Genomic DNA, 22474 nt, shown 5'->3' with positions numbered 1-22474 from the left:
TTTGGTTTAATTGAAAGTGTTGCTCTGTCCTCTCTGGTGCTAGAAGGACGCTAGCCAGATTCTAGAGATTCATTTAACAAATACAGTAAATATGGTATTATCATCATGAGAAATCTTTTATAGGTCCTGAGCAAAATACCCTCAGGACACTCCCCTGAAACCAGGAAGTTACTGTGTTGAATTTCAGCTTCTGAAACATTGCCCCCCGTTCATGTGCGTCTTGCTAGAACATAGTAGATGTATCAAGGAGTGTCGCTATTTGACATGTTGATTTCTTTAAGCCAGAGGTAAATACCGATTGACAAAAAGAGGAAAAGCCTTACTAATAATTTCATCCTGAGATGAAGTTTAACCTGTGGGTGTTGGGATCAGCCAAATACTTGTCAATTGAGTCATGTATGGAAGAGGAGAATGCAAATTCATGTACCAGCAATAAGCACTGAGCCATCCATCCTGCAAACCTAGAATTTCCATGGTTTGATGAACTACTGAGACGACTGTCATATGTAGCCAGTAGATCTATGAAGGTCAAGATTTAGTTTTTGCTCATAAAGATCTGGATCATCACAAGTTGGTCCATAAATATTGACAAGGAACAGCTCCTTTTGCCCAAAGGTAATAACAATCAGCAATACTCCAACATCCCGTGCCCTTTCCCTCATACTGTTTGGGTGTCCCTTAATGGGAGTTCTCAAACAGTTTGGAAGAAAGGGGTCTACAGAAGTCCTTACTGTGAGTAGATATTTCTGTATTTACCATCTGGGTCTGAAATACCTTTTTGAGAGTCTAAATTCTGGTGAGTGGTGGATCATAGGTGCAACCCCATAGGAATTGCTGGAAAAGTATGGAAAAGTAACGGTGTGCACCCAAGGAATAAACAAATAATTGTTCATTTTTCAGGATCAAATGCGTTTTACTCTTATCACATGATATATATGGCAGGACCTCTCTAACCTTACTAGGATGGTTCAGCCCTCTGACATTCCAGACGGGGAGAGTATATTGTAAGTCCTTATTTGTATTCCTGGCCCCTGGAAGGGGAGCAAAGTAAAAGACAAGTCACGTTTCTTACAGCGCATTACATCTCCAGTAAATCACCATGTATTGCAGCGTAGTAGAGAAAGCCACGGAGCAGAAAGCAGAAGAGTAGAAACCCCCAATCTATTTTTTTGATGAATCTAATAAATTTGAATAATAAAAAAAAGAAACCCCCAATCTAACCTCCCTCCCCCTCCCCAAGTGGCCAGAAAATGAGTTGGTGAATCCACCCCCCAAAAATCCAATGCAAAAGAATAAAAGAACATCCAGCGGCAACCGCCACAGGGTAAGAGGTGAGCTACCAACTCAAACCCATCCACCAATCATTAGGATCAAACTATAAAGGGAAAGATCAAAAGATGTCTGTCAACAGTATTACAGAAACACAATGTTGAACATCTTCCATGCAGTATAACCCCTGCTGTAAACCAAAGGCACCGACGAACTAAGAACTAACTTCAATAGCAGATTGAGAGAGGACTAAATATTTCAGTATTGCTGTCAGCCCATATCGTCTTGGGGTGTAACAGGCGGCCATCCCGTCACACATTTTGCAGAGGGCTGCCGAGAGTTCCGAAGCAGATGTTGATCTAGGAGTGTATTTACCTCCTTCAGAGTTAAAAAAAAAAAAGGCGAACTCTGCCTTCAAACAGCATCCTCAGCATTTCTACATAAAACATAGAAAATTGGATTTGTCGATCCTGCAGTGTCTTCTGTACCCTATTAAATTATCTCTTTGAAGCCTGAATTGCTGGCGTGAATATATAGTGAGATTTCTACCTTGATGTTGCAATTCTCACTTTTCATGAGCCATTAGAAGAATCAGGTCACTGTTCCTAAAGTTTAAGATTTCTGCCTTAAACGGTCGAGTTGGAGCCCCAGGTATCATCTTAAGTCATAAAGATCGTTGTGCACATTAGACCACAAAAGACTCTCAAGGACTCGACAAAGCTAGCAATGTTTGTTGCACCGATAGACTTTGTCACTAAGTTCTAAGAACATCTCTTTAATGCCAGTGCCACTAAGGAATCCTGCATATCAGCTGGCTGGTCCTGTGTATGGCAACCATTACACCCCAGAGCGTGGGAACTTGTGCAAACCTAAAGTCCTCTCAACATATATAACTCGTTGGATCGAGCAGTCACAGTTATAGGGGAATTCCCCTATAACTGTGACTGCTCGATCCAACGAGTTATATATTGGTTACGGCCATCACGGCTTGGACTTGACACCAGCGTAATACTTATAACGCTCTGCTTCTTGTGGGATTTCCCATTTATTGATTTCTCCGATATACTCTGTGTTCTTGTGCCTTGAAAACGACCTGCGTGTCGAAACACGTGTCGGCTGTTTCTGCAACAATTAAAGCATCAATTTTATAATTAGTGCTCCTTATTCATATGGTGTTTAGCGCATCTCCACCTCAACTCCCTTCTTGTACATATTTTCTGGTACCAGCCAGGGTGGACTGGCTGGCGCAGGTGGTAGTGCAGCTCACACTTCAATTTCTCTAGTATCAACACAAACAGTGAATACTAGCGCACAGACCTCGAATGCGATAATCCACATCTTTTTGTTTTACTTGTTCCACTGGTGTTTGCTGTGCAGCTCACATAAGCACCTGAACCTTTCCAGTGAGGGGGACCCCAAGCACACCTATCCTCCAGCAATCATGAGCAGGAGAAGTTAGGTTTGGGCACTGTATACCAATCAGTAAACCGCAGCCGCAGAATGAAAACAAACCTGATTCAATCTTGGCCACCAGAGAACGCAAACCCTTCCGCCTTGGTCACACCCAGAAAACTGACTTAGCACAGGCTCACCACCGTCCCCCTGTCACCGGTGGGCCTCCATGCTGAACATGGTGCAGGTGGGTAATATAAACCTCACAGACCCATGATCACTAGGAGACCATCAGGGCTGATTGTGGCTCCACTCTGAAGGACCCTGAGGTCAAATATGTGAATCTTCAGCAGCAAGTTGTCCGATAGTAAGCCCACACTGTTTTGTTGGTTATTTCCATTAGTAAAAGTAATCATTCATGGTGTATTGGACTGTTTTCCGCAGAGCTTCATAAGATTTCTGCCATCTTCAAGCCCGCTCAACTGTGCCCGCGTCCTCTATATTATTGTCTTCACCATTGGTCCTTTAGGCACAAATACAAATATTTTGAGTTTAGTTGATCCAATTTTCAAACTTTATGTGGTGTGCAACAGTTCAAGGAAAGAATTAGGTGTGTGCTTAAACTTTTCAAAATCGAAGTGGAGAATTGAGAGAGGTGTCTGGAAATCGTGGATTGTGTGGGTGAATGGAAATCCCAATGTCAATAGCCCTCTTATTCAATATTCCTTTTTTACATAAAAATGTTTATGAAACGAGGATGTGTCCGGATCAGTGTCATGCTAAATTTGGTGAACATTTGTGACAAGGCCACATTTTTCACCTTTACGATACTGTGAAAATATAATATAAAATGCAACATTTCTTCTTTTTTTGCTAAAATTTCTTTATTCAAAGTGCCAGAGCAAGAATGTTCAATACAATGACTAAGAGATATTGCCCCAGCTTAATTCCAATACATACATGCAACGTGGTACACCAAGCGCCTCCCTTACCCCTATCATGTTATAAATAAAATCCAACAGAATCTGAATAGAAAGTATTAGGGCCCATAATCACAATGCATCTGGCCAAGTAGGTGAGCTGCTATGTTTGCTGCTGGAGTTATGGGGTCAACAATATTTGATTCCCTCTTAATGAAGTAGCACAGGAAATAATGTCATATATCACTGGGTGTAGTAGCGGAATTGTGTCATACCCCAGTAAACTTCTTTGCATTCATTAGCTTTAAGGTACATGTAGCCACTGTTGAACTGATGTCAGGGCGATACACTTGCGGTCCAATGGTAATGCAAATTTACCCAGCAGCTTCAACAGTGGCAGAGGGAGACCCAACAGGCATATCCATGGACATACAACAGCATCTGGAGTCATGATGTTAGCTAGCGTTCCTAACAACCTTCTGCCAAAATACAGCTATTCTGGGGCAAGTCCGGGTCATATGGATGTAATCAGCCTTGAGCTTTTTACACTTAGGACACGCCCAGATGCTTTAAGACAACATTTCTTGACCTTCAATGGGGTATGGTATGTTTGGTGTAGAAAACGGTATTCTAATGCTCTGTGGTTGTAGTTGAGGGAAATGTATCTCGACTCCCAACATATCTTATCCCACCGTTCCTCATCAATTCCGACTCCTAACAAAGTTCCCACTGTTACTTAGCAATTGTGCTCCCATAGTTTAAGTTGGACCTAATGAACTCATGCAGTGAGGATATGGCTTTAGATGTAACTGTCTGTAACCCTCAAATAATTTAGGATGGGGCTACTTTTAGGTTCCTCCAGTAAGCACAGATATTTGGCCACCAGTTCCCCTTTAATGCACGAGTAAAAGAGGGCATCAGTCATGGAAGTTGACATATGTTTACTAAACTGTTCCAGCGAGATGAACAGTCCTTCATTTAAAAGGTCCCCAAGTCTAGTATATCCACCTCCCTGTAATTTGCAAATAATTCCCTTGTCGGCGGCAAATGGGAACCCCGCTTAGTTCTCCAACAATTGAGTGGGTACAATGTGGGGTGGGAGGTCAGAGTGTGCACCTCCTATGTAGCCTCAATGAGGCCCACCTTACATTTTCAATTGGGTCCGTTGAGGCCTGTTGGCAAGCATCTTTTCTAATTTAACATGTTGCAGCGTTGGATGGGCTTAGTACCAATACATCATGTGATGAAGTATACAGACCCAGGCATAAATCTCTAAGTTAAAGCACACTGAGGCTTCCCTGGTGACACAGTAATCTTAACGTATCCCATTTAATGCGTGGTGTTTCCCCCGTCACCTCCTACAGACCAGGTCATTGAGTGCTGATTTGAGTGTCCCAAAGAATAATTCAGCAAGGCAAATGGGATTGTTGGCGAACAGATACAAGAATTTGGGGAGGAGCTCTATTTTAATCAATGATATCCTGACCATAAAGGAGAGGGGCAGAGCATGTCAACAACAATTCATCATTTACTGTGTACAGTCGAGCTGCTGTAGCTGCAATATCAATACTTAGATATCTAACCATCTGAGGTGGCCATCGAATGCGCTCATTGAATCTTCCAGGTACAACTGTGTTCTTCAGGGGAAACAACTCAAATTTAGTCCAGTTAATTTGCAATCCACAGTATCATCCAAAGCCAACTATCTCCCCTACCACTGGACCTAAATTGCTCTCGGGACTTTTGACGAAGATAACCAATTGTTTGCATAGAGCGAACGTACCACCCTTTGATCAAACAATTTAAGTCCCCTACCTGCATGATGTTCTCTAAGCATTTCTGCAAGTGGCTCTATAGCCAGTGTAAATAGTATTGGGGACAGGTGGCATCCCTGATGTGTACCTTTAAAAAGTGGGAACCATTCAGACGGCACCCCATTTGTGTATATTCGAGCTGTGGGATGGATGTTTAAATAATGATACCAAAGTGATATAATAAGAGTCCACGCCCCTTCCGGTAAGCACTGCCAGCATGATGCCCATTCTAGAGAGTAATAAGCCTTTTCAGCACCTAGGAAGGCTGCAACGGCCGGGACTACAGGATCATTTAGGGCCATTATACTGAACCGTTTCCTCAGGCTATGTGACGTGGAACTGAAAGACCAAAGAAATATTGAGGCTTCGTACCACAAATGAAATACACCAATCATAGGGTGAAAAGATACTAGTATCTTTTATTACTGTACAGTTTACCAAGCAAAACAGATAGCTATCTGGCTCCCAACACCCCACAGTGTGTACCAGAAAACACAGTGAGGAGTGAGAGTGCTGGACATCTAAAAACAGACATATTTATACAATTTTAGCAATATTGTCCAGCCTCTCTCCAAGTGAATAATTTGCGGGCTAGAGTTTGTGCCTAGTTCACATGACAGATGTTACAATATTATACAAGGGATTAAACAAGTTTACATGTCCATGAAAATACAATGGTGTTGTTGGTTCTCGGATCCACGGTAAGCCTTATTCCAAGAGTCACTACAATGCAGCGCAGCTAAAGCATACGATTGAAGTTTACTCTCCATTGTTTCGGTGTTTATACAAGGGTGAGGCTTGTGAGCGTAGACAACACTTAAATGACAGTTCGTATGAAGTGCAAGATTTCTTTGCATAAATTAAACAGTCGACGCTCGGTCAACCTAAACATTAACGAAACTCAAAGGTCGTTAGGCTCGACTGCAAGTCGAAAACACAGTGCACCATTTTAGAACATGGAACATGAGTCGAAATCAAAGTTAGCCCAAAATCAAAACTTTGCAAACACGGTTTTCTGCGTAACACGAATGGGCTTAGGCCAATATTCATAATAAGGAGGCACTATATGATTACGGTTTAACAGAACGACCAGGCACAAAGCCAGATTGATAATCAGTGACCATTTCCGGCAGGAGGGGGAGAATTCTATGGGCCAATATTTTCGCACTAATTATGTTATTAATATTTAACATAGATAAAGGGCGATAGCAGCTGCAGTTTTGTGGGTCCTTATTGGGTTTTGGAAATACCACTATCCTGGCTTTGTTCATTGAGGGAGGAAGTTCACCACATTCCAAAGCCACACTTTATATTTTCAACAGTTCTGGGACAGGTATGTCTGCAAACCCCTTGTAGAGCTCAATCGCCAGTACGTCCGGCCCGGGCGCCTTACCGGATTTCAATTCCGAGATTGACGCTCTCATTTCTTTCACCTGCAGTGGGGCATTTAGTAGGGCCCTTTGTTCATCTGTAAGCCATATCAATGTGGCCCTATCCAAATACACACTTAGTTGATCGTTGGTTGTTTCCAATTTAGACAAATACAATGCAGAATAGTATTTTTTTTTTAAACGACATAATGCCCTCTGCGTGCGATATACAGGCATCGGTGGAATCCCTCAGGTAGGAAACAACAGGAGAACTTGGATCGCGCTTGATTAAAGAGGCTAGTAGTTTACCTGGTTTGTCAGATTCTGCATATCTCCTCGCTTTTATTTTATTAGTAACACGGTTTATTAGTGCACATCTTATATTTTCTGCCAGCCAACAGGCGAAACTCAGTATGGCACGCTGGATAGCCAGAAAGGCAGCAGGGGAGTCTTTGTTGGCATGTGCATCATAAAGCGACTTCAAACGTGCTTTGCACCTAGCCAGTTCTCTGCGCACAAACTTAAGGATTCCAAATGATTTTGCAACACCCTAATGACAGCTTTCAATGCCTCCCATACAATCGCATAATTGTCCACAGAGGATAAAATAATCTGAACATAGCAAATGATCTCCTCCCACAGTTCAGCTTCAAAAAGAAAATCTGTCAATGAGTCTGCTTTAAACATCCATGTGGCCTCCCACAGGACCCTTTGTTTTGTACGGAACTCAAGGAGAGCCTGTGCATGATCACAAAAGTGATTCTATTCAATATAGTTATGGAGCCCAGCCACATGTCAAGCAGGGAATTGGAGTTGTGGGCCCTTGTTGTAGTATGTATATACGCCATATGTCCTCCAGGTGTAAATGAGAACATGCGTCACCAATGACTCGCCAAGCATTAGGGTGGCCGCGCCCCATTGGAGAGACCAATCCAGTTGAGCAAGGTGATGTCAGATAATTATTTATAGAAAACAGTTTATCAACTTTAGGAGCATAACAATTCAGTATAACTGTGTCAATCCTATATAGATGACCCACTACCATAACATATCAGCCTTCTGTATTCGCCATGACCTTGTTCAATGTAAAGTCCACATTCTTGTGCATCAGGGTTAATACCCACCTCAAGTAGATAGAGTAGCAGGCAAACCAGCTACGCTCCCACCAAGCCTTCATACTCGGGGGTCCTCCGATCCCATCATATGAAACTCGTAATCAAAAAGAAGCACACACCGAGCAAGAAGCAACACTGTTTATTACAGCTGGGCAAGCACAAATCGAACAGAACAGTGGACTGGAACTGATTGATGAGAGCTGACATCTGGGCTTAAAGTGATCATTAGTGTTATACTACAAATACAATAATGAAGGAATGAGAAACAGTTGTAGCTCAAACTCTTCATATTTTGTTGTGGTTCTCAAGAAACTCATTGGTTGGACTATGTCATATAGTTAGAGCTAACCTATGTTGGTAGAACGTGATTGGGGCTAAGAGATCAACAGCATCCCAACTCATTGCTTCCCCATGTGACACCAAATTGATTCTCACCCTGCCTAGGAAAAGTTTGCAATTAGTAAAATAATATTTGTGCTGACTGCCAGAACTTTATTATACTGCCATTGGTCAGACAACATTGTGAAAAGAACGGGAGATACCCTCCTTCTGGTGTCAAGGGAGACATTCACACAGTACTTGCTGGATAACAGCCTTTGCAAACCTTGTAGTGGATACTCTGAAGACTGGCCCTCTCCCAAGAACACAAAAACATACTGTTTGATTGGTCCTCTCAGGGACACCACTTCGTTCTTCTTCCCCTTCCCATAACCACCTGTCGATAGGCACTCGTGGCCATGTAAACAGGTATCTGGCTCAAGTCTACTTTCCTTCTGCCTCTGGGTGCCCTCATAATTGGCTTACCTGCATATCATTACCTCACCCAGTGTTGTTTTAGCTGCTTCAGTCTGCCTGTGACATGCAGCTTGAGCTCCGTCTCCCTCCGCCCTGGCCTGCGAGTGTTGATCATGTGTTGGGAGAGGGGTTACTCAGACAGGGCCCATCATGGCAGCATCCCTGCTAAATGTGTTTTACCTGGGATATTATTTCCCTATCTTGTGCCCTACTCCTGCATTTCCCTGTGAGGACTTCTTTTGTGGTGTGACTGCAGTTTGTCTTGGTAACCATGTTTTTCCACCCTAGAAGGTACCCTGTCCCCCCTTGCTTACTCTCGAAGGTGGTAGGTGCGCTCCCTATCTGGTGCTGAATTAGCACCTGTAATACCCCTTTGTAACCGCAACATGCGTGTGCTTAGTGAAATGTGTTTCCTGCAACAGTATAACATCGGAGCAATGTCGGCGCAGATGGGGAGAACACCTTGCGAGTCTTGTTGGGGTTATTTGACCTACGCACATTCCAGGTGATATAGCTAATCAAATGAATCACACCTAATCAGAATGCACAGTGTACCTTGACAGCCATCCCATATCGATGACACAGGGCTGCCAGCATAATACCAAATATAGCAAGCATACCATAGGACGTAAAACAAAGCTCTATGGTACTTGCATTGAGTATCAATAGCAATTTTAGTTTCAATGCTCACGCCCCCTCCCTAGCCGGTTTCTACAACCAGGGTCGGACAGGGGCATAGAAGTGCCTCGGGCACCTATTTTATTTTATTCATTTATTTATTTCTAATGTGCCGAAGCCCATACGCATCTGGGCGCACATAAACACAGCAGGACAACAATATTACGGGACAAAATAGGGAGACAGTAGGAGAAGGAGGATCAGGACCTTAATCAAAGATGAAAGTCTTTGGAGATCTCCTGAAAGCTCTAACATTGGTTTCAAGCCATAGGGAAAGGGGGAGCGCATTCCAGGTTTTTACCGATCAAACGGTGCAGGATTTGCCTAAACACTTGGACCGTTTGAAGTTTGGGCAGGTAACCTGCATCGCATTGATTGAGCGCAGAGATCTCGTTGGCTCATAATGAGTCACCAGGTATTTTATATTAGATGTAGTATTCCCATGGAGGCATTTATGCACATTGGTGGCTGCTTTAAACTGTACTCATGCCTTCACAGGAAGCCAGTGTCTGTCTGTGAAGTGAGATATTTCTTCTTCCGACCTACTTAATGATTCAGACAGCATCATTTTGAACAGTCTGCCGTCCCTGCATGCTCTGCTTGTCAGCACCAACAAGGAGAGCATTGCAGTAGTCAGTTCTGGACAGTGCAACAGTTTGTGCCACAGTGGCACAGTTATTTTCGGTAAGAAAAGGACCAATATTTTTTGGAAGTCTTAGATAATAAGTACCATTTTGACGAACTGTTTGGTATGTGCTTCTGAACACAGTGAGGTTTCAAGGTGTATACACAGAGTTTTTGCCTTATCTAGTACAGTGATGTTAAAATTGAGGATGGGAAAGGAGCAGTAGTTGGAATTTAATTTAGCTCTTGCCTGAGGTGATCCAAAAATTAAGATTTCTGTTTGTCCTCCATTGAGGCACATCCAATTTTCCCTCATCCAAGATTCATTTAGTGTGTATGTACGTTCTAGATTTGCTCCATCTGTGTTATAATCTCCAGAAATCTCCAGGACTAGTTGGGCGTAGTCTGCGTAGTTGGTAAAAAAAGACCTCTTACGTTTCCAAGAGGCTACAGAGAAGCCTAGTGTATAAATTGAAAAGTACAGGGGACATACAAGCCCATGTGGTACACCACCCATTGTAGGGGCGGGGGCTGCAGAATCATCTCCCCAGTAGACTCTAGACAGCTATCCGCTCAGAAAAGACTTGACCCAGTTGGAAGACTTGTCGGAGCAGTGTCCAATGTCTCTCAGGGTGTGAGGTAGATGTGGTCCAGGAGGTTAAGGGCTGCCTACAAGTCCAGTAGGACAAGTAGGGCGGCCCCTCCTCTGTCCATAATACCTAACATGTGCGTCTTTACATCGGCAAGGTCGTTGTCAGTGCTATGATGGGGTCGAAATCCGGACTATCTAGGATGTAAGGCACCAATGTCCCCAATGAAATTCTGGAGTTGTAATGTGGCCAGCTTGTCCATGATTTTCAATAGGCAATTACAATTAGTTATTGACCTCAGATTGCTTGTATCTTTAGGGCCTAACCCAGGCAGGGGGGGCGGGTCACAATGACATTTTTGATGTTTTCTGGGATCACACAAGTGCTAAAGGAGGCATTAACAAGTCTGGCCAAGAAAGGGGATCGAAAATGTCTTTGTTATCAAGAATCATTTTAGGAGGTAGTGTATTTGCTGGGCATGCCGACAAATGCATCATTCCCAGGGTACATAATATGTCAGGGATGGATTCTGGGTGGAAATTAAATGCATGGGTACCATGGTCTGATGAAGGAGCATGGGAAATTGGTTTGCTTGTACTATGTATTGCCTGATCTTTTATTATTTTATCCCTAGCCTTAGTAACTTTTGCCTCGAAGGCCAGCTGTGCCGTGGCACAGTCCAGGTTCGAGGGAACAAATGCCAATGATTGTGCTTTTAGTTTCTCCAAAAGTTTTAAGATGTCAAATAACTTCTTAGCTTTGTTTCCTGCTTCATCTATTTGTTTGTTAGAGGAGTTCCTTTTGGTTTCAGTGATCACAGATTTATATGTACCCTCTAATGTTTTCCAAACAGCTTTATTTTCAGGAGAGAGGAGTTTTTGCTATTGTTTCTCAGCTTTTATTTTATCGATTCTGAGGGATCTAAGTTCTTGGTAAAACCAGTTTTGGTGTCCTAGGTTGTTGCATTTTAGTTTGGTTTTAGGTGGGGCCAGTTAATCCAATAGTCATCCAAAGACGGTGTTGAAAAGGTAGACAAGTAACTTAGGAAAGTCTAATGCAGAGCTGATAGTCATGATTTTATGATGATACAACTCCGGAGGTCTGGTGCCTGTACTTTTTTAAATTTCCAATTAGTAACTTTTTTCAGTGGGTTGTTTTTCTTAGTAAGAGGTGCCCTAAAATGAATAATAAAGTCTATCATGTAGTGATCGGCCAATATACAAGGTGAAGTTTTAATGACCTGGACAACAAGGCTTCTTGCCACAATCCAGTCTAGAGTATTAACCTTGGCTGTTGTGGGTTCTTTGTTAGCAACGTGATGCTCAATATTGCTGAGAGTTGTTTCCAGGGCAATGTCTTCTTTATCGGTGGCATTCACGTGCCATCGATTCAAATCGCCTAGAAAAAGTGAGGCACTGTTGGGCCCCTTGTGATCAGCCAATTTTTAGATACAAGATCTCGCAGTTGGTCCAGTGGGTTTGGATTTTAAAGAGCTCGATAACATTTTTGGCTATCCCTCAAGGTCCCTGATCTCTATTTTGGCAGAAGATGGAATAGCCTTCAAGAGTGGCTAACATAATCATCGGACCACTGGCCTCGTTGATCCAAGTTTCAGTCAGAAACATCATGTTGATGTCATGCTCAACAATGTATTTGTGAATGTCAATAGCATGCTTATTAAGGGACCTAGTATTTGGTAAGGCTAGTTTAAGTGTATTTATTGTCTTGCTAGTAGGTAGTTTATCCTTGTCCCCATTTTATGGGTTTCCAATCTTAGAGTTTACAAGGTATACTTCTTACTGATTTCAATGGTGCTAGATTGTGTAACTTGAGGTATATGAATTTGAGGTGGCATGCTGGTGCACAAGTTTTGGACCTTGGGGGAGATAGCGTGGTATTTATTAGGCAAGGTGCTTAATTTCCGGGAAAGTGGGGCCTCACTAGGTCTAGGATCTGAGGTCCCTTTATTAAGGCACTCAGCCGAAGGTAGGCGAAGGTTCAATCAGGGAGTTGGCAACCTAAGGCTTGCATAAATTAGCTAGTGGTGTGGGTGAGAGAGCTCCGCTATGTTGTTTTGTCTCAAGGTACTGTGCCACTATAGCCAAACTTTTAACTCTTTGACTCGCTAGTAAAACGGTCGGATATCCCATTGTTAGCCCTCTTTTTGGCTGACAACAATATACAGGGCTAGGTGCTGTTCTAAAAACTTTGCGTAGCTTTAGTGATGAATTACTTCAAGTGGGAAACTGAATGTGTATATTTCTGTATTGGTATCGGGACACTCAGCAAAAGATCACCAGAGCTTACTTTATCATAGGGATGCCATGCCTCTAATGCCTGTTCCACCGATGACCGCCGAAGACCGGCTTGTCTCTGAAGCGCATGATGTTTTGATATAAAGCTTGTTAGAGCTGGGAAACATAGTTTCCTGACAAGCAAAGGACTACAAAGAAACAGTATCCTGAGAGTGTTTTTTTCTCTCTGCACAAAAGTAATAGCAAGCGAAAAAGTGTCCCACAGTTGCAAGTGACAGTTTATTCCATTTGTGACAGACTGTTTGAATAGCACCCAACGGGGAGTTTTTTTATTAAATGTCATGCAAACTGTGCAATTTAAAGAATATTTATTCAGCAGCAATGGTCAAAACTACTAGCGGCATCATGAAGTAACGCATCAAACTGGCACAGATTGGTCAAAAAAAAGTGGCCCACTTTGACTCCAAAAACTGGCCCACACAAGCAATTTGCGTTTTTGGTTCAGGAATTGCCCTATTGGCCAGTCCGAGCCTGTCTACAACCTTCCAACTAAGTCCCCAACCAATAACCATAATATGAACAACATCATGTAAAAACAGCAAACAGGCATGAGTCGACTACAGGGTGCCCCATTTTGCCCGCAACGATGCCAAGTTACTCTTGAGTACTGCCACACTGGAACTGCCAGTTATTTCACCAATGAGTGACCTATTTCCCCTGGATATCTCAGCGAGGAGGATGAGATGCGCCATGTGTAGTAATGCAGAGGTCCATCGTCTCTGTTGGGGAAGTAAAGAAGTGGGACTTGTTCTGATGTGTAATTTTGAGTTTCACGTTGCATATGCCACATGCCTGTTCTGCAAGTATTTCCTCACTTCACTAAAGTCCTTCATAGTCACCTGAACTGTTGGGCTAAAGTCCGGGAAGGTCTGAAGGCTGACTGACTGAAAGTGCAAAGTACCCATCTCACTAGCCGCCTTCAGTATCAGATCCCTGTTCCGGAAGGAATTATGTTTTAGCAATTATCAGTCTGGGAGGGAGCCCAGGGGCCAGCCTTGGGCCCAGCATTCTGTGCGCCCGTTCAATCTGGAAGTGAGAGGAAGAGACCGAATTACCCAGAATTGTAGGCAGATTTGTTTCCAGAAACAGTTCCAAAGTACCAATAGTTGTCGACTCAGGAAGACCCCGTATACGTATGTTATTACTTCATGATCAATTTTCAAGATCGTCATTCTTGGCTTAAGTTGTTTTAAGATCAGAGAAGAGGGGTAGTCTGCTGCATATGTTGTAGAGTTGTGAAAGAATGATGAGTTTTTGGAAAGATGTTGTTGATAGGATTGACCACATCTGGAACATTACTTATCCATGTAATCCCTTGGCAATCATCCTGTAGTTACCAAGAAGTGGTCATAATATTGGTTGGGTAACATCTTGCTGGATTAGCAAAACTTTGTTGGTGCCGACTAAGCAGATATTAAAGGTTTGGAAGACCAGGAAGAATCCCACAGTGGAAGAGTGGATTTTAGATGTGCAAGTTTTAGCAAGGTATGAAAAGACTATGTATTATAAGCAACACAAGGAAGTATTTTATGATGATCTGTGGGGAAGTTTCACTTAACTTTATGGATGACCAAAGATTGAATTGTGTAGTGGAGTTGTTTTGCTTTCAATACTGATGAGGGAATTGGGGTGGGTGGGTGGTGGTGTCTGTCATGTTTTTTGTTTGTCAGGTCCTCACTGTTTGTTGATGTCTAATTAGTGTGTAGGTTTCAGTTTTTTTTCCTCCAGAATTAGGTCTACTTCAACTTTGAAGATTAAATAACAGTATGTTCTTTGCTTTGAATGTTGCTTTAATTCTGGTGTTATGTTTAGTACAATGACCTAAGCTGTAAATATGGCTGTTCTTTTTGTTAATTTATGTTGAAAATTATAAATAAAGAGTTAAAAAAAAAATCATAGTGTAGCTCTGTCACTGCTGCTTCCAAGTCCAGGATCAGGTCTTCCAATTTTGAAATCTTCTGTTCGGCTTCTGACATCCTAATGCACAACTTTTCAATTTTGGCATTGGAGGAGTTTAATTTCACCGCAAAAGTATCTGTTTTATTGCCTATGGTACCAATTCCCTCCTGTAGACTGTAGAGGGCTATCACAATGGGGTTCTCCTGAGCGCTACCATCAGTATATTCCTCCACACCATGCAACTCCTGATCTCCATTGCCTGCTGAATGCAGCAATTTCCTGACCTAGTCATCTAGCTTAGCCTGATTTTTGGAGGAGTTGGGCTTGCGCGCCATATTTGGTGGCGTGTCTACTGTATCTGTACAGTATTGATGGGACCCGACTGTGAGCACACCACTTTCTAACTCTAGGGCAACAAACACAATAATTTAGGAGGTTAGCTCAACTTGCAGTCTCCCCAGGCACACACAGCCGCCAGTATTCCACTGCAGAGTTAAAGCAAAAGTCACGTAGGGGGCCCTCAATAAAGCTGCCTGAACTCGCAGTACACCACGTTATCTAGTTGTTAATAACATGTCACACAGCGGCCTCGAGGAGTAAGAGGCATCCCATTCCAGTAGATCTTACAGTAGTGAATAGTGGGCCTTTGATCCTCAAGTGGTCTGCCTCTCAGAGTAAGCTGCCATTTACCAGAGCTTCTACCGTATCCTCAAAAAGTCGCTCTGCAGCAGTACCTGAGTGGAGCCCTAAGCAGGCGTGGGATCGGCAGGGTCAGAGAGGCACCAGCCTCGGAGCAGGTCATGAGTCAGCAACGAGCAGCCGGAGTGGCCCCTCGGCCACCATCACAGCCCAGTGAATCCAATGTCCGCCTCCTCGTCCCAATGTCACACATTGTCAAGTGCGTGACTGGCGCTGGAAGGCCAGGATCTCGGAGCATGCAGGCCGAAGCGCACCAATGCGGGATGGACACCCCGGAGCGCACAATGCACCAGGATCCGTACGTTGATTCCCCACAACAGCTGGAGCTCAGAGCCACCTGATTTAACACTGGCAGCGCTCACGAATGATGTTTCATCAGGATTCACCCCACGGTTGCAGCGCTTTAGAGAGAGGTAGTCATTTTCAAAGCTGCACAACCAACATTTCTTTTTTAATGACATTCATTCCTGGATAAATTATTATAAAATGATTTAGCTTTTAATTTAGCAGTTAATTAGAAGTGCAGTAACACACTCGGTGGAATGTGGTACACTATTTTGTCCCATATCAATTGCACCACGAAGTCTCCAGCTAGTTCAGACATTATGTTACTCTTGCTAGTTGTTCTTCCAAGTTTGAAAATTGCACGGAATGTCTAGCTACCATCCTATGTTTATTTCTGCATAGTTTTAAGTACTGCAAAAATGTCTCGTTCTTTTTTTTTTCCAGACCTGCATTTCGAGCATTAATTGTCTCTTTTTTCAGTTGTATCTGGCTAGTGATCTGAAAACATTTGTGAAATGTGCTAGGAAGTCTCGCCTCCAAGAAGTGTCCTTAACAGCTCAACCATCATATGTGACCTGCTGGCAAGCAGCTTACTTGGATCCACAACTGCGCATGGAATATGAGGGGCTTCCAGTTCCAGTAAGTAATGATTTTAAGTCGATACAAAGATTGATGTAACAACCTGCAGTATGTGAAAATGAACCTGGTGAAAAGCCATGACATGTCTCCAGTTCTCTCTGCTCCATGTTCTTGGGAATTCCCCTGTCTTCACTTACCCCCTTCCCCACCTACCTTCCGCAAAGTGCTCAGCATTGTCTCTCCACATTCCCTTGTTATAGTTCAGTTGCTCTTATGTACAGATGTTCTCCCTGCCTCTGCAGCAGGCTAGTCTGTGCTTCATAAACATCCAAGTATTACTGAGTACTGAGCTACAATGGGAATTGTGATCTCACTGAAGACTCAGATCAAGGCCAATCACGACTTTTGCAATGGCAATATGCGGTGTACCCATGGACTCAATGTATACACAGGATCTATGTAGTTTCTTTCCTATGTCTTTTACTATGTATGTGGCCTTTCCCTGTTCTTCGATTGCCCACTATGTTTTGCAGTTTTCCTGTCTTTTACCTGTATCAGTACTTTGTCGACTTTGTTCTCAGAGTACCCTTGTCTGTCTCTGCTCTTTTATTTCCCCACCCCTTATGCTTCTTTTCATCCCCCACAACTCCAACCTGAACCTGCCCACCTCCCTTTTGGTGCACTTTTTGGGAGGGTGGGGAACCCCCAAACCTCCACCTCATCTCCTCGCCTCCCCCAACCCCTGCTGGTTCTTGTGTATCCTCTCTGCATCACCTACTTTACCTTATCTCTCTGTGCAGTTCGACATTTCTCTTATCACCTTTTTTCATGTCAGTGTCAGAGGAGAAAAAAACCCACAGTACATCTCCCCTCAGATCACTTACATCCCCTCCCAAACTCACTGCTTCCTACATTAACTTTTTCTCACTGCCTCACTTTCTTCAGCTCTTGTCTGCCCTTCACACCACATATGCCGCTCTGCCGCCTCACTTCCTCCTTCCCATTTTCCTCCATAAAGACCTCCTGTCTCACTTCCTCCAACCAGGTCTTCCTCCTGATTGCCATGCTCTGTTCAACACCAGCATGATTAATCATTTGAGAATCTCTGCTTGCCATAATGAGGAAAATTACATAGTTTTATTGAAAGTATCAAAAACACATTTGTAGTAACTAGCCAATGAAACCGATTATTACTGTATCTAAATTCTTAAAGTGTTGAGTCCTCTCCTCAAGGCACCTTCCCATCGACCCTATTGACATGACAAATCCTTCCACTACTAAAGAAACCCACTCTAGATCCCTACAACCTAGGTAACTCTCGCCCCATCACCCATCTTCCCGTCCTAGGTAAGATCATCGAGAAAGCGGTAACCGCGCAACCGCAGAAACACATTGACACCAACGATCTCCTCCAAACTTACCAATAGGGGTTCAAACCCAGATGCAGCATGGAGACAGCAACCATACAGGTGGTTGACAATGCCCTCAACATCCTTGATAACGGCCACCCCTACTTCCTGGTTCTATTCGACCTCTCGGCTGCTTTCAACACAGTAGACCACCAGGCACTCACGGACACCCTACATCAGCGCATTGGGATCAGCAACCTTGTCCAACTGCCAGCAGTTTTTTTTCAGATGGACTCCTTTAGATCCCTAACGCTTCCTGCCACCTGTGGCGTCCCGTAGGGTTCCATCCTCTCCCCAGTGATCTTCTTAAATCTATACATGGAGCCACTGGGAGCCCTCGTAGCCACACACAACATCCACATTCACCAATATGCCAACGACACACAGCTATCCTTCAAGATTGACCCCATCAAGGACATCCACAGGCTCAAAACCTGCCTCGCTGATCCAGTCTTGGATGTCCAATGCATACTTGAAGCTCTACCCCTCCAAGACTGAATTCCTACTCCTCACCAACAACACCGAACACCCCAGACTTATAGACCTGGCTATCAACCCTGAACCCTGAGGGCTTCACACCCGAGCTCACCTCCTGTGCCAAGTCCCTCGGGTTCCACGTCGACAAACACCTCTCCTTCAAGACACCTCTCCTTCATAGCCAAGAAAACTCAGACAGCTTGGTATCAGCTCTCCCTCCGGTAGAAATTCAAGCTCTTCCTCCATCCAGACAGCTTTTGATCCACCATTCAAGCACTGGTCCTATCCCACGTAGATGGGGGCAATGCCTTCCTCAAAGGCCTCCCGTCATCCTCCCTTGTGCCCCAGGGAGAGAATTGTCCTTCACGCGGCTGCACGCCTCATCAAGGGTCTATGCAGATACAACCACATCAGCCCGGCCCTCATCAACTTTCACTGGCTCACACTGCATGCACGAATCACCTTCAAGTCTTGCTGCATCATCTATAAGGCAGTCCACCTCAAGTTACCCAGCTACCTCGCAGAGAAACTCAGCATATTATTTTTTTGTAACGTGGTTTACAGTAAAGCTTGCACAAAAGATGAGAAAATACCAATACATATAAAAGATACTTCAAAACATTTAAAAAAATTATACTGTTATAAAATCATGAAAGTCTTGTTCTTACATCTGTTAAATAACGATATAGTGTGATTTTTAGAGAAAAATGTTCCCCCCACGTCAGCTTAGACCAGAATACATTCTTAGAGAAATCGGTAGTATCAAAACAGTCCGGATCTTTATGAAACGCTTGTTGTCTATTAATAAGCAGATACGGACAATCAATAACCCAGTGTCACAAAGATTCAAAGGATTTACAGAAGTGACAAGTCATGATAATATCTGATTTGGTTGCCAAATCACAGAATTTAGTACGCTCGCTTGTCAAAATCTGATGAAGCCTAAAACGCATATATAGTGTATGTAGTTTGTTGCAAAGGAATCGAGTCAAGTACAAGGAGAGGTGACCTTTTTTCAGAGGAAATTTAGAATACTCGGAGAGGATGAAGAGTAAGTATTTAACAGCTCAAGTGTCAATCTCCAATCATGCCTAAAAAGCGTGCATTTCACGCCTCCTGGGCGATTTATTAGTTCTTCCTCTGTTGAACCAATAGAATACAATAACTCATGCACCTTGTTTTTAAAGAAATGTATAGGATGAAACTGAGCATCTCTAGTGAACAATGCACCACAAGAAGCCAGGACACGTGCAGACTTGTAATCCGGTGCTGCAAAAAGGAAAGGACCAGAAAACAAGCCTTCTCTGCCTACGCCCCAAGACTATGGACCTCCTCCCCATCAGCATCACACTTGCCCCCATGCTCCTATAATTCAGAAAAGAATTCAAGACCCACCTCTCCTCCTCAAGGCCTAGGCCATCACGTCACCACGCCCCGGCATGCCACCTGACTCGCTAGATGCCGTCTGCCCCTCTCCTCCCTGCACAGCTGTACCCATCCTCTGTATCCTACCCCCTGATATATTTCTGTCTGTTGTTACCTCTGAAAAGTGCTCTGTTATGCATCTGTACTGTTTTATGCCTCTGTAAAGCGCTCTGTTGTGTATCTGTATTGTACACCTCTGTAAAGCGTTCCATTGCTTCTCGAAGCTAGGTCCGCGCTCAGTAAATGGTACCAGGTAATATTATCCCCACCAATAATATCGCCATATATATGGTTGTGGGGTAAGGCCGGAGGCAATATTATTAGTGGGGATAATTTATGGGGTAAATGGGCCCGGAGGTAAATGGGCCCGGAGGTGTCATAATAATGGATCCTTCTTGCATGACAGACCAGAAGGTAATCTGATGTTCTTACAGCCATCTGCCACCCTAGCAAAATGATCATTTGAATCATCTCGTTATCTGAAGACTTTAATGACTTCAGAAGTCCTCAGCATGATCAGCTTGGCTTTTGTTCTGCTAGAAGGCGCCACTTCCATAGGGCTTCATCATCCTGCATGATGAAGGCGCACACACAATGACAGTGTCCATGAACTATGAAGAGTTCATACATGTGAATATTTGCACAGACTGTGCCGTAACCCTTTAAAGAACACCCGCATCAATATAGAAAATGTTCCAGGTGGTACGATGGAAAGTTCTAGATTCGGAACCTTGTCGGAGCATGTAAGAAAACATTTTCAAAGGAAGTGGTATGCACTACTTTTGAAATCATCTCTAATGTGGTTCCGCCAGATCCATTGTGTTTCTTTTGATGCAGTCTCGGGCACTGTGAGGACCTTTGTGAGACCTTCATATCTAAAGAAGAAAAGAAGGATTGACATGTGACACGGTCCGTGCAATGGAACCACTTCCTGCAGCTTAGGTGTGTACGCGAGATGTGACTTAATGGCCGGGTAGTGAGGAAGTACCTTGCGCACAGATGCCTAGATCCCGACACTTGGAGATACTCAGCCCCAATGTTGCTTGAGTGTCTTTACTGTGAAAGACAATCTGGAAACAAGTTAAAGTACAGTTTGGAAACTTTAACAGGTTGTTCTAACAGAAATGAATGACATTGAAATCATCGATTGGTGGATCCGGTGTATAATCTTGGATTAAATTAATAGGATCTGCTTTGATCATTTAAATGTAATGCCCTTTTTGAAAAGACAAATCTGAAACCTACTTTTCCATTGATCTGCTTTCTCACCCGTCATCACCCCTTCTGCCTGCTCTTCTCCATGACGCTCTCACCAAACCTGATATGCCTGGACACCTGATTCTGAAGCCGCCTCCCCCCACATGCAGACAGGCCCACATAAAATAACATATCAGTCGGTCATATGGGATGATGCTGCTCCGAGAAACATCTCGCTAAGAAACACTTTTGATAAAATGCAGTTTATTGAAAGTACTTTGATCCTTAATTTGACGTGTGAATATAATTAACAGTGCCCCTCCAGATGCCACGTCTTTAAGAAACACGTGGTTCGTTTAAATGCAGCAGAAGGCTTTCATGGTGCTCGCATTCCAGAATTGACTTCTTTTCTCCAGATTCTTAGTGGGAGTATACAGTGATGCTAAGCTGACAAAAACCTGTAGCATCACTGCTTTTATTTTCACATGTAAACCTGAACGAGCTCCTGCAGAGAGTACCCCAATTGCATCCCACTCCCTGCGTAGGAGTTATTTCACCATTCCCCTGGGGTATCCCATATTTTTCTCTTTTTGCTCGGGGCGGTCCCTTTTTTCTCTTCCATTTTTCCTCGGTTAAATGATATGACGGATGCCCCCCTTTCTCCTCTGGGCCATGCCGCTGCCCCCACCTCTTGTAGCAGCTTAACCCAAGACGTCGTCTGCTTGTTGAGTTGTTTCTCTACCACCGACGCTCCCCTCCTCAGTTTGGTAACCTAGATTACTTCAGCTTGAAAGCAAATAAAGATACACGTGCCTTCCCCTTTGGGCAACATCAGGCATGTGCAGTTTGTAAATCTAGGCACATGGAGCTTCCTGCACATGTCTGGACATATGTACGGTGGCTCACTGAAACAATGCAAAAGCGATACATGCAATGCTTTAATTACTACTTATCCCTCCAGAACAACCACTGGATACATTACATTGGCATTGTTTGAAGTCCATGTTTAGCCCTTTTGAGTGAATTACCCTGAGAGGCAAACAAACCATTTGCAAATCGGTGAAAGAGCGTACGGTTCCGGAGGCTCACCAACTTTTGCTTTGAACACTACAGTGATGTCAAATCTAGATAAATTGAATAGAACCGCAGACATCTCTGATGAATCTGTATTTTCAGTGTACAAGATTCCCTAGACATAATTCACAATATTACTAGTCCTTGTGTAATCACTGTTCATTTTGTATCATGGTTGCTCTTTTCTTGTTCTTTGGATAGAGTACAACATTTTTCTTGCCTTATCACCACCTTCAAGCAATGCCAATTGTATAGACAGTAACGTAAGGCTGGTTGCATTGTACAGTTAGCATTACATTTAAAGGTCTTAGGTTCATGCAAGGTTGATCGAGATTCCTTTTAGCATATTGTGTTTTGTTATATTCTGGATATTTCACTTCAGTGCATTTTTCCTTTTTCCTACATGCCTTGCCCCATAGTGTTGCCATTCAGAAATCCCAAACATGCAACACCATTTATGGAGGTGCATTTGCACCTCCCCTGTAAAACCAGCAAGGACCACTTTGAACTTCACACCGATTTACGTTTGTTTTTTGAGCTTTTAGTTT

The 22474-nt window shown here is 43.4% G+C and overlaps 1 protein-coding gene across 1 annotated transcript in view; it reads left to right on the top strand.

The window, feature by feature from the left end:
* CFAP161 (cilia and flagella associated protein 161) overlaps positions 1-22474 on the top strand; it is a 162336-nt gene that overhangs the window by 108383 nt on the left and 31479 nt on the right. Inside the window, exon 6 of the mRNA XM_069624165.1 lies at positions 16246-16404. Coding sequence (XP_069480266.1) covers positions 16246-16404 — 159 coding nt within the window. The remainder of the gene's footprint in view (positions 1-16245; positions 16405-22474) is intronic.

Source organism: Ambystoma mexicanum, chromosome 11 (genome assembly GCF_040938575.1).
Source record: "Ambystoma mexicanum isolate Mex_15411 chromosome 11, UKY_AmexF1_1, whole genome shotgun sequence".
Lineage (NCBI taxonomy): Eukaryota > Metazoa > Chordata > Amphibia > Caudata > Ambystomatidae > Ambystoma > Ambystoma mexicanum.
This window is presented reverse-complemented; position numbering and strand designations above follow the sequence as displayed.